The 13,512-nt window shown below is 35.1% G+C and overlaps 1 protein-coding gene across 2 annotated transcripts in view; it reads right to left on the bottom strand.

Annotated features, from left to right (window-relative positions):
• The window catches only part of GDPD1 (glycerophosphodiester phosphodiesterase domain containing 1), a 43,641-nt gene that overhangs the window by 18,024 nt on the left and 12,105 nt on the right, over positions 1 to 13,512 (bottom strand). For both annotated transcript variants that reach the window (XM_081219343.1, XM_081219344.1), the window contains exons 2-3: positions 13,286 to 13,328; positions 1,754 to 1,889 (exon numbers count right to left, since the gene is read on the bottom strand). In XM_081219343.1, the coding sequence (XP_081075469.1) occupies positions 1,754 to 1,889; positions 13,286 to 13,328 (179 nt within the window). The remainder of the gene's footprint in view (positions 1 to 1,753; positions 1,890 to 13,285; positions 13,329 to 13,512) is intronic.

The raw sequence follows: 13,512 nt of genomic DNA, 5'->3' as shown, positions 1-13,512 counted from the left end.
GAAAAAAGTTAGCTCTCAAAAAATAAAAGTATTTTAGTGTCTTACATTAAGACATAAAGATTTGCTTCTTGAAAAATACAAAAATGAAACACTACAAATGTTTATATAGAGAACTTATTAGTAGAACATCCCCAACAGCAAACTGACCATATAATTAGTTACTTTCATGACCTACAAGAAATCTGTACTGTCTAATATGGACCATTTGTCAATAATAAATACACAAAGATCTCAGTAGACAAATGTCAGGAATAGACAATTCAAAGGGGAAAAAAATCATAAAGAAGAATCTTTAAACTCACTAATAAGCAAAAGCTAATTAAAATTTAATCTAGCAAATTAGGAAATTCTTGGTATAGCTATAATGCCCCTAAATGGTAAGGGTGTGGCAAACTTGGAATTCTTTTAATATCAGATATAAAAAGTCTTTTAAACACTTTAAAAGAGCAAGCTGGCAATAGCAACTTTCAATATATATCAAGAAACTATAATGTTCCTAATCTTTTACCCAATAATTTCCCTGCTGAGAGTTAATATAGGGAAATAACTTTAAATATAGAGAAAACTTTATCTTTACACACATAGATGTTCAGTGCAGTGTTATTTATAATGGTGAAAACTGAGAACAAATTCAAATGCCCAACAACAGAGGAATGGTTAAAGACAAGTATATATCCACTCAATGGAATAACTTCAGTCATTTGAAATGTTTATGAAAAATAAGCATAGAATCTGAAAAGGCTAAATACTGTGTGATTCCAACTATATGACATTTTGGAAAAAGCAAAACTATGGAGACAGTAAAAAGATTAGTGATTGTCAGGGGTTGGGGGCAGCAAGGATGAACAAGCAGAGCACAGAGGATTTTTAGGGCAGTGAAACTATGTTGTATGACATTATATTAGTGGATACATGTCATTTTCATGAAGGTCATGTCAAAACCCATAGAATGTACAACACCGAAAATAAATCCTAATGTAAGCTATGAATTTTGGGTGATGATGATGTATCAGTGTACGTTCATCAATTGTAACAAATGTACCACTCTGGTGCAGGATGTTGATAGTGGGGTGAGGCTGTAGCTATGTGAGTTCAGAAAGTATGTGGGAAATCTCTATATTTTCTGGTCAATTTTGTTGTGAATCTATAACTGTTCTAAAAAATAAAAGTCTATTAAAAAAAAGAAAAAGAAAAAATGTGTATCATGCCATAATGTTAGAGTGTTTAAAAATACAATATAAATAATATACAATGAGAACATAACTATGTAAAAAACGTTCAGGGTATACATACAGATAGTATCCTGTTAACGTAAGTTTTTTTTAGGTGGTAGAATTAGGCATTATTTTTCCTTCCATTTATTAGTATTTACCATAATGAGCATGTAAACTACTAAAATCAGATTTTTAAAGGGTTCTTTCCTATACCTGAAGACTAAAATTAATTCATATATTTAATCTGAATCAAATAAATTGTAGAATACGTCAAACAAGTTGAACTCCAGTAGTTTTACATTTGAGGACTTCGGTAATTTTGTTGAAACAGTTATCAAAATAAGTCTCCACAGATGTACGTAATGAATACAAATCCTCACTGTAAGTCAGAATAGTTTTTTAACTTTCCTTTGACATTCATTATTTAGACACTATCTTTTTTTAATATTACTTATTGACGTACTGTCATTCACTGTTTTTAAAAATCCTACAGGCCCTAATATCTACTAATTATTAGTTTATCATGCATTTTCACTTACACAGTACTTGAGATCAGAGATGTTTACATTGACTCCAGTTGATCTCTTTAGGTTCTCATCATGTGACACTACAACTTCTTCATCTTTTGTGATATGGCAGTCCAATTCCAACATATCAGTTCCAACTGTAACTGCACTGAAGAAATACAAAGAAGAATAATGACATTCTGAAACATAAGTAAACATTTAGGTTACATACATTAGATGAAAAAGTTCAGAGTTACAAATCAAAATAGTAGAAAATCCCATAATACTAAAATTTCTCCTCAAGACTGTTATCTATTATGAATAATTGATATAAAAATATTCTAACTGAACTTAGAATAAGACTCATGTTGCCTCCTTTCCATAACTAGCAATCCTTAATTCTGGCAACCCAGTATAAAGGAAAGAACACTGGACCAGAAGTTGAGATTTGGGCGCCAGGTCCTGCTTTGCTATGAACTTGCTGGGTAACTTTGGGTGAGTAACTGCCGCTCTCTGAGCCCACATTTCCACATCTGTAAAATGAAATTGTAAAGAAAAAGAAAAGGATGCCCACTTTTGCCACTTAAATTCTGCATAGGATTATAAGTTCTAGAAGGGCAAATGAATAAGAAAAAGAAAAAGCATCCAAATTGGAAAAGAAGTAAAATTATCTCTATTTGCCGATGACATAATCTTATATGTAGAAATAAAGGTTCCATATACACCACTGTCAGAACTAATAAACAAACTCAGTAAAGTTCTGGAATACAAAACAAACATACGAAAATCAGTTTTATTTCTATACACTAATAATGAAAATCTGAAAAGGAAATCATGAAATAATTCCATTTACAATTGAATCAAAAAGAATACAAACTTAGGAGTTAACTAAAGAGGTGAAAGACGTACAATGAAAACTACAAAACATTGTTGAAAGAAATTAAAGATATAAATAAATGGAAAGACACCCCATGTTCATGGATTGGAACACTTAATATTGTTAATATGTAAATACTACATTGATCTACAGGTTTAATGCAACTTGTATCAAAATCCCAATGATGTTTTTTGCAGAATTAGAAAATCCATCCTAAAATTCATATGGAATCTCAAGGAACCTTGAATAGCCAAAACAATCCTGAAAAAGAGTAAGAAAGTTGGAAGACTCACACTTCCTAATTTCAAACTTACTACAAAGCTACAGTAATCAAAACAATGCGGTACTGGCATAAAGACAACATATAGACCAATAGAAGAGAGAGTCCAGAAGTAAACCTGCACACATATGGCCAACTGATATTTGACAAGGATGCAAAGACCATTAATTTGAGAAAGGGCAGTCCTTTCAACAAATGGTATTGGGAAAACTGGATATTCACATGTGAAAGAATGAATTTGAATTCTTACCTAGAACCATATCCAAAAATAGACTCAAAATGGATCAAAGATCTAACCAAAAGAACTCAAATGAAAAAATCTCAGAAGAAAACATACACAAAAAGCTTCATGACATTGGATTTGGCAATGATTTCTTGGATATGACAGCAAGAGCACAGACTAAAAAGGCAACCCATAGAATGGGAAAATGTATTTGTAAATCACCTGATAAAGAATTAACATCCACAATACATAAAGAACTCCTAAAATGCAATGGCAACAAGACAATCAGACTAAGAAATGAATAGACATTTTGCAAGGAAGGTGTGCAGCACACATGAAAAGATGCTCAACATCATTAATCATTAGAGAAATGTAATCAAAACCACAATGAGATACTTCACTCTCATTCAAATGGCTATTATAAAAAAGAAAAAAAGAAAAGAGGGAAGGAAGGAAGGGAGGAAAAGAAAAACAAAAAAACAAGTATTGGGATTTCCCTGGTGTTCCAGTGGTTAAAAATCCGCCTTCTAATGCAGGGGACGCAGGTTCGATCCCTGGTCGGGGAACTAAGATCCCACATGCTGCAGGGCATCTAAGCCCACGTGCTGCAACTACTGAGCCCACGAGCTCTGGAGCCCACGCGCCACAACTACTGGGCCTGTGTGCCACAACTACAGAGAAGCCCACGTGCCACAAGGAAGAGACCAGGCACCGCAATGAAAGATCCCACCTGCCACAACTAAGACCCAATGCAGCCAAAAATAAATAAATAAATAAATAAATATTAAAAAAACAAAAACAAATATTGGCCAAGATGTGAGGAAATTGGAACCCTTATACATTGTTGGTGGGAATGTAAAATGGTGCCGCCACTATGGAAAACAGTATGGCAGTTCCTAAAAAAACTGAACATAGGTTTACCATACGATACAGTAATTCCACTCTGGTTATATATAGAAAATAATTGAAAGCAGGGACTTGAAGAGATATTGTATACCCATGTTCATAGAAGCATTATTCATAATAGCTGAAAGTAGAAACAACCAATGTCCATCAACTGATGAATGGATAAACAAAATGTGGCATATACATACAATGAAATAGTATTCAGTCTTAAGAAAGAAAGGAAATTCTGATATATACGACAATATGGATGAACCTTGTAGACATTATGGTAGGTGAAAACAAAAACAAAAGTACCAATATTTATGATTCTACTTATACAAGGTACCTAGAACAGTTTAATTAACAGAGACAAAGTATAATGGTGGTTACCAGGGCTGTGGGACACGGAGGTTGGGTAGTTATTATTTAATGGGTACAGAGTTTTAGTATGAGATGATTAAAAAGTTCTGGAGATGAAAGGTACAAACTTCTAGTTATAAGATAAATAAGTACTAAGGATGTAATGTACATGATGACTATAGCTAACTGTTGTTATGATACATAGGAAAATTGTTAAGGGGATAAATCCTAAGAGTTCTTTTCACAGGAGAATTTTTTTCCTTTATTCTTTTTATTGTATCCTTATGAGGGGATGGATGTTAGCTGAACCTACTCTGGTAGTCATTTCACAATATATGTAAATTAAACCATCATGCTGTATGCCTTACTCTTATACAGTGATGTATGTCAATTATTTCTCAATAAAACTGAAAAAAATAAAAGGTTAAAAAAAAAGTTGTAGAGAGGTATAGTAGGCTGCATAACAATGTGACGTACATAATGCCACTGTACTGCACACTTCCAAATGGTTAAAATGGCAAATTTTATGTTATGCAAATTTTACCATGATAAAACAAAAATTAAAAATTTTTAAATTTAACAATTTAAAAATTGTTTAAAAAAAAGAAAAACATTGAAAAGATAATCTCTAAGGTTCCTCTCACCGCTAAGATCTTTCGACTTTTAGAGAGGGTATACCACAGTGGTTAAGAGCACAAACACTGGGAAAAAAAAGGTAAATATGTGAGGTGAGGGATGTGTATTCACAATGTATACACACATTATCATTTATCACATTATACACTTTAAATATATTATAATGTTGTCAATTATACCTCAATAAAGCTGGAAAAAAAAAAAAAAAGAAGCACAGACATTGGAGCCTGCATTCAAATCCTGCCTCTGCCACTTACTTGGGCAAGTTCTTTACGCTTGTTTCCTTATTTGCAAAACAGTGATGATACTATTAGTTCTCTTCACCTCCTCCCCACCTTGCACCTACACTCCAAGCAGCCCCATGCTCTCTAAATACTTCCTCTGTCTGGAATGTCTTTCACAGAAAAACAATATAATTGTTTTCTCACTTCACAAATGAGAATTTCCAAGTGGCGAATACACGTACGAACAAGTTCAACATCAAAATTCAACAGGGAGGAAGGACTTCCTTGGTGGTGCAGTGGTTAAGTGGTCCTGCCAATGCAATGGACATGGGTTCGAGCCCTGGTCCAGGAAGATCCCACATGCCTCGGAGCAACTAAGCCCGTGCGCCACAGCTACTGAGCCTGCGCTCTAGAGCCTGTGAGCCACAACTACTGAAGCCCGGACGCCCTAGAGCCCGTGCTCCGCAACAAGAGAAGCCACCACTCATCCTAACAAGAGAAAGCCCGCGCGCAGCAACGAAGACACAACGCAGCCAAAAAAACAAAACTTCAACAGGGAAATGGATATTAAAACTACGAATGCCTAAACTTAGAAGAACTGACAGTAAGTCAGCAAGACAGTGGAGCACGTGGGACTCTCACATATTGCTGGTGGGAGTGTAGTTGGTACAATCCTTTGAAACGTAGAGATATCCACCTACCCTACGACACAGCAATTCGACTTCTGCTAAGTATATACCTGAGAGAGATGAATGCATTTGACCATTAAAAAACATGTACAAGGTTATTTCACACATCATGGATGAATCTTACGGATATACATTGAAAGCAAGAAAAGGCAGAGACAGAAGTGTAAATACGGTAGGATGATATTTATGTTATCAGGAACAGACAAAATCAATCTACTGTAAAAGAAACTAAAATAATGGTTATCTAGGGGAAAGGAGTACAGGCTGGGACAGGTCACAGGGGTGCCTTCAGGGGTGCTAGAAACGTTGTATATGTTTATCTGGGTGGCGGTCACAAAGCTGTATACATATATTAAAATTCTCTGGGCTGTGCACTTAAGATTTGTGCATATTACTGAATGTATATTATACATACTACAACAGCAGTTTTTTAAAAAGTCTTTCTTCTTCCCGTTATCTGATAACACTTATTCATCTTTCAGGTGTAAGCTTAAAAACTACCACTTCAGGGTACCTTCCCTAAATCCCCTGACCCCAGGCTGGATTTCGTAGCCTATCTACCAGTTATTTGCCAAATTGCCAGGACTTCCTGTAGCACCTGTGTTTACTGTGTCAGAGTACTTACCACACTGTTTTGAATACATCTACTTATCTTCCCCTACTTGCCCAATTAGACAGGTGCTCTTTGACAAAAGGGTTCGTGGACTATGGCTTGTTTACTATTGTAAACAAGTGCCTACACGTGGGCTGCGCACAGCAGGTACTCCATAAGTATTTTTTTTTTTTACTTTTTAAAATATTTTTTAATTATTATTTTTGGCTGCGTCAGGTCTTCGCTGAGGCATGTGGGATCTTTTTTATTTTTTTTTTGCAGCGCACGGGCTCTTCATTGCAGCACGTGAGCTTCTCTCTAGTTGTGGCATGCAGGTTTTCTCTCTGGTTGCCGTGCACAGGCTCCAGAGCACGTGGGCTCTGTAGTTTGTGGCATGTGGCTCTCTAGTTGAGGCACGCAGGCTCAGTAGTTGTGGCGCGAGGGCTTACTTGCCCCGCAGCATGTAGGATCTTAGTTCCCCGACCAGGGATCAAACCCACATCCCCTGCACTGGAAGGCAGATTTCTTAACCACTGTTCCACCAGGGAAGTCCCACATATTTGTTAAATATTGAATTAATGAATGAAAAGAGATAGCTCTCTGTATATGTAAAATGCCTACACAGCACTTTATGTTTGTTTTGTTGTTGTTGTTTTTGTTTTTTGGTTGTGCCGCATGCAGGATCTTAGTTCCCTGACCAGGGATTAAACTCGTGCCCCCTGCAGTGCAAGAGCGGAGTCTTAACCACTGGACCTCCAGGGAAGTCTCTTGTTTGTTTGTTTGTTTTTGTAAGCATTTTATGTATCAATTACCACCAGTGACATTTCAAAATGAAAAAAAAAGTAAACATGGGTGCAGCAGGGAGAGAGTTTTAGAAAGAAACTTTTACTTTTTTAAAATTCAGGCATGGAAAGAATAGGAGCTGGGGTGAGCAGAGTGAGAAAGCAGGAATGAGAAAATGTAAAAGTAGATAAATTACAGTTTGTGTAATACATTCCTATACATTCAAATTGTTTCCTATAAGGTGGAAACAATTTGAAATGGAAATGACTTCATAAAAGGTCGTGTCTCTACAACTAGATACTAAATTCCTAGTGAGGAAGGTATCTGTCTGTTCCATATTTTCCAATGTTCACAATGTTGGGCATATTGCAGGCATTCACACATTTCTAAATGAGCAGAGGGACTTCCCTGGTGGTGCAGTGGTTAAGAATCCACCTGCCAGTGCAGGGGACACGGGTTCGAGCCCTGGTCCAGGAAGATCCCACATGCCACGGAGCAACTAAGCCTGTGCGCCACGACTGCGCCTGCACTCCAGAGCCCACGAGCCACGACTACTGAAGCCTGTGCACCTAGAGCCCGTGCTCTGCAACAAGAGAAGCCACTGCAATAAGAAGCCCGTGCACCACAATGAAGAGTAGCCCCCGCTCACCGCAACTAGAGAAAGCCCGCGTGCAGCAAAGAAGACCCAATGCAGCCAAAAATAAATTAATTAATTTAAGATAATAAAAATAAATGAGCAGAATGAAGCCATATTTTGGTTATCAATGTCTATGAACATTTTAAATTTTAATTTTCATCCAGCTAGCACCTAAATGTTCATCAATGATAATCCATAGCCATAGTAAGTACCATACTTCAAAGAATCAAGTATTCAGTTTATTCAATGAAGTTGTTATTCCAACAATGGAATGTCATTGTTGAATCTAAACGAAAAAAAAAAGTAGGTATGGTATGATCCCATTGATAAAGTGTCTGTGTGTGTGTGTGTGTGTATATATATATGTGTGTGTGTGTGTGTGTGTGTGTGTGTGTGTGTGTATATATATATATATATATATGGGTCTGACAAAATTTACCTTTGGAGCCAACCACTTCGGAATTTTCTCATACTTGGTCTCTTCTGATGATCCAAGTCCATCAGAATCCCACTCCAAGAGATGCAATGGCCACCTGCTGCCTTGTGCCAAAGTCTCATACTGCTCCTCTACTGCTCCTTAAACAATCTTCCCTTTCAGTGTTCTGATTATCACCAGTTGTTAGAGGAAAACAAACAAACTTGGCTCCTTAATGTAATTCTTACTAAGATGCAAATCATTGTTAACTGTACATGTCCTCTTCTAAAGGACGTCCACCTTTAAAAGAGATTGTTTGCCAATTGTGTGTTTGCTAGAACCACAAATGTGTAAAAATAAAATCCAAAAATAGGCAAATAAGGACTTCCCTGGTGGCCCAGTGGGTAAGACTCCGTGCTCCCAATGCAAGGGGCCCGGGTTCGGGCTTCCCTGGTGGCACAGTGGTTGAGAGTCCGCCTGCCGATGCAGGGGACACGGGTTTGTGCCCCGGTCCGGGAAGATCCCACATGCCGCCGAGCGGCTGGGCCTGTGAGTCATGGCCGCTGAGCCTGCGGGTCTGGAGCCTGTGCTCCGCAACGGGAGAGGCCACAACAGTGAGAGGCCCGCGTACTGCAAAAAAAAAAAAAAAAAAAAGGGGGGGGGCCCGGGTTCGATCCCCGGTCAGGGAACTAGATCCCACATGCCTGCTGCAACTAAGAGTCTGCATGCCGCAACTAAGACCCAGCACAGCCAAAATAAATAATAAATAAATAAATATAAAATGTTAAAAAAAACCCACAAATAGGCAAATAAAAATAGGTTTTAGGTTGATAGAACTATTTTTCTGTATTTTAAAATTTCCTTGAATATTGTTAAACTGTGTTTAGTTTTTTTTTAAAAAAGAATAAAAAATGTATAGACACTGTAAGCGACATACAGAGCCAGCAAACAGTTTTAAAATAAAATTTTAACGTTCTTTATATAGCTAAAAAATAAAAATAAAAATTGGTACTGTTGGTACTGCTGATTTTTGGTCACATGTCTTTCTTTTATTTTTGTTTTGGTTTTGTATGAGTGTGTAAAGGAGGGTAAGAGCAGGGGTTATCTATATTTTCCTGTATTTAAAAAAAATTATACATATTACCTAAAATCTTTCTAAGTATGAAGTTTGCCTTTAGCTGAAATGTTGTATATTTTTAGAAATGTTTAGGAATTATAAAAATTTTTTTTCTATTTATTGTATGTTTATCTCTTATTAACAAGCTAATAAGTAAAAATTTAGAACAATAGTATGTGTATCTAGGACAATTTATAAATTATTCTAATAAAATTATCTCAAATTTGATACACAAATAGCTAGAACAGAGCAAGAAAACTTTTTTTTTTATCACTTTGGCCTTCAAATTTTTCCATAAATAACAATATGCATCTACTTCAATTGAAACACCAAGCATAGTATAGTTGCATTTCTGATAAGCTGATGACAAACACAGAAAAAAGCTAGGGAACCAAGGCTTCAACATTTTCAGAAGAAGAAATAAAAACTCTAGCTCTAAAAGAAGAAGTGAAATTACTTCAAACTTCACAAAAACAATGCATCATAACTTAAAACAGACTCTATGTTAAACAATTTATTTGAATCTCATTTATTCCTCAAAACATTGAGGTTGTATTATTATTCCCATTTCAGAGATGAGATAATTAGTAGTGTATTAATTAGACATTCTAAAGAATTTTATCATGAGAATCAGGTCACTGATTAATTACTCTGACTGTCTGCCAACTTATACTTGCAGCTATTGCTAATACAATTTGTTTCTTTCTCTAAGCATTCGTGGTAATACCACAGGGATCAAATTGTCCTATGGGTATTTACAAAGGCAGCCTGGTTTAATAACCTAGTTTTATTAGCTCTTAAGAACCAGATTTTACATACTCAGGGGCTTAGTGACTCTGTGTGTGTGTGTGTGTGTGTGTGTGTGTATCTTTGTAGTACAATTCCTTAGTTTTTTGTTCCATGTTTATTATGAACGGGATTCTGTCTCTGTCTTCTGTTAAAATTCTGCTTTTTTTTTATTGGAGTTTACTTGCTTCACAATATCGTGTTAGTTTATACTGTACAGCAAAGTGAATCAGCTATACGTATACATATGTCCCCTCTTTTTTGGATTTGCTTCCCATTTAGGTCACCACAGAGCATTGAGTAGAGTTCCCTGTGCTATACAGTAGGTTCTCATTAGTTATCTATTTTATACATAGTATCAATAGTGTATATATGTCAATCCCAATCTTCCAATTTATCCTACCACCCAATATACTGCTTTGTTCTTGAGTGCCGCATTCCATATATCATTCAGTAAGTGATTAGTGAGAACCTATTAGCACCAGAGCTAAATGTTAGGGATTGAGAAATCAATAAGGAAAGATTCTGGCTCCCAAGGAATCCCAGAAGAGCCACATTCATAACTTAAGGTGTCTGTGAAATTATTTTATAAAGCACATTAAAGAACTTTTATAAATTGTGAGATGTAACTATTTCTCTGTGTCAGTACTAATTATTTCTTTAGCCCTACTATAATGTAATGAACATATAATGAATTAATTTTCCATGCATTCTTAAGGTCCTTTCAATTTTCTAGATGTATATTGTCCACATACCATCACATCTTAACCTCAAACATTTCACATTTTAAAAATAGCTTCTTCCTCTCCACCAAATGATAGCTCTTCTAATCCTGGTATCTTTTCAATTTTCTGGTTAATCTTAACTAGGCTTCCCACACCAACTATTTACACTTTCTCTAACATCATCTTCACCTCCATGTCATAATATACATGCTTTGTGAAGTATATGTCTAACCATATATATAAATAAGATCTAAGTTTTAGCTGCTCATTGTATTTTTTACCATCTCTTCTTCAACTATATATCCTTTCAAGTATATACCATAATTAAGCACAGTGTCTGTCTTTTGTTAATTATGTATTATAACTCTTTATCTTTTTAGTATACAGTACCTTAAAAATAGTACGCTTAAACAATGTTTTTCTTGTTGTTCATGAAGTAGGCATATTAAAAAAAAAACTTTCTAAGTGTCCTAGCAGTTAAATAGAATATTTATAAATGAAAACAAAGTACAATTTAAAAAGCTACTTATTGAAAGTAAGAGCACTGATGCATAAGACAAAACAAAACAAAAAACAAAATCATCACCACCAACAACAATAACAACAAAATTTAAGTTTAAAATTAAAGCCTATTTGATTTAGGTTTTCTATAAATTTCAAAGTCAGTTAGCAAACAGCCTTACAAATAAATATATCTAATAAACACTAATAATAACATACGGAAGAGTTGCCAGAAAAACCTCCAAAAAACTAGAGTTTTAGAAAGCTACCACATGATAGAGAAGACTGTAGTACTCTTCAATAGCTACTGCTTGACCAAAACAATATAAAAACGAACTGCTTGAAGACGGGAAATGAAATTTTGTATCTAGCAAGTAAAAACCACCTAAATTATTCTTTGCATATCAAAAAATTTTTCAGAGGATCAAAGTCTTCAAAGATAAAAAACATTTAGGTACCATCCTTAGAAATAATGTATTATACAAATGTACCATCCTTAGAAATAGTTTAATTTCATAAATAAGGGTGTTTGGTAAAGATTTAGCAAAAAAAAAATATGGAGAAAAACTTACAAAATAATATACTTTTACATAAAGGAATGCTAAAATCCACTCAAAGTTATGAGCAGTTTTTCCCCAAGTAATATATATTACTATATCACAGGCAACAAATATTGGATAAATGATAGTGAATGAGGGTGTGCGTGGGTATGCATATGTGTGTGTATATCACAGTGAAATCGTTCACATAAAGTTAAATATATTTTGCTATAGGAGCTAGCTACATAATCTCAGTAGAGAAGATAACAAAGTAATTTAAATTAAAGTATTCTGTTTCACAGTCAGTGACAGGAGGAAAGATCTTGCATTTTAGAGCTGTAAGAGACTTGAGATTACAGTCAAAAGCATCGTATTATAGAACAAAAAGAGTAAGCAATGACAAATATAGGAGGATAGGATTTAGACGAAACTAGACTATGGAAAAGCAGTACCTTGGGACCTGATAACAGGAAAAATAATGTCTAAAGTGTCTTTGAATGATGAGAAGCAGAACAAAAACTTAAGCCAAATTATCCTGATTTATTGGCCCCAACTATATACATAAAATGGCTCAAAAATTACATAAGAAAATATTTTTCTTACTAAATATGGATAGTAATGTTTTTCATGGGAGCTAACTTATCACATTCCCCGTCTCATTTTTCAGGGAACAGAAAACAGTGTTCGCACCATTACCAGAGACTGAAGATAATCATTCACTCTAAGACAAAGAACAAGGTATCAATCAGCTTTCATTCCTGTGTCTCCTGCTGCTTCTCTGTGAGGTGCTCTAAAAGACATCTATATGAAATGTGAATAATCTAAAAATTGAAAAAAATTTTTACCTTATTTTAAAAAATATGATCAACACTCCTAAGGCTTCAAAGAAGAAAGACCAGATGACAGCTTGACCTGATCTGTGGAAGAATTACTGAGTAGACACATAATCCTACTCATAACAGCCAATGTAACAGTGTTTTCATTTTCTCCTTTTCTCTTTCTCTCTGAGGCTAATTAGCATTACACACAGTATGTGCCTTGTTACAAATGTCTTCTTTCAGCTTTGGAACTATAGTATCTTTTGATTACCCAAAACTCTGATCTAGTTTTTCAGTTATGCAGAAGCCAAACACTCTTTGTAACACTTCAGACTAACTAAAAAAAAAAAAAGCCATTTTAATAAAATAGAAACAACTACCACAAGTGGATGCTACATGTGTACTATCCTCACTTGGTGAATCATCATCACTTTAAAGATAAACTGTAAAAGAAAAGAATACCTTTTTATATACTTACTGCTGAAAGGCTGCCATTGTATTCTCCAAATTTTCTCCAGCACCTGTGAAAACATTAAATTGAAGCTAATTTGAACATTTTATTTTTCCAGAAATTCACCTAAAAAAGATACATCAAATGAATCATGATGTTTATATATTATGTAGACATTACAAGTGTTTTAAAGAATGTAATGGTATTTTGAATTGTTTTTAGCTGCACCAAGAAGAATCAAAGATCAAACACAG

This window comes from Mesoplodon bidens, assembly GCF_964165515.1.
Source record: "Mesoplodon bidens genome assembly, chromosome: 19".
NCBI lineage: Eukaryota > Metazoa > Chordata > Mammalia > Artiodactyla > Ziphiidae > Mesoplodon > Mesoplodon bidens.
The sequence above is the reverse complement of the archived record's forward strand: the minus strand, read 5'-3'. Positions and strand labels throughout refer to the sequence as shown.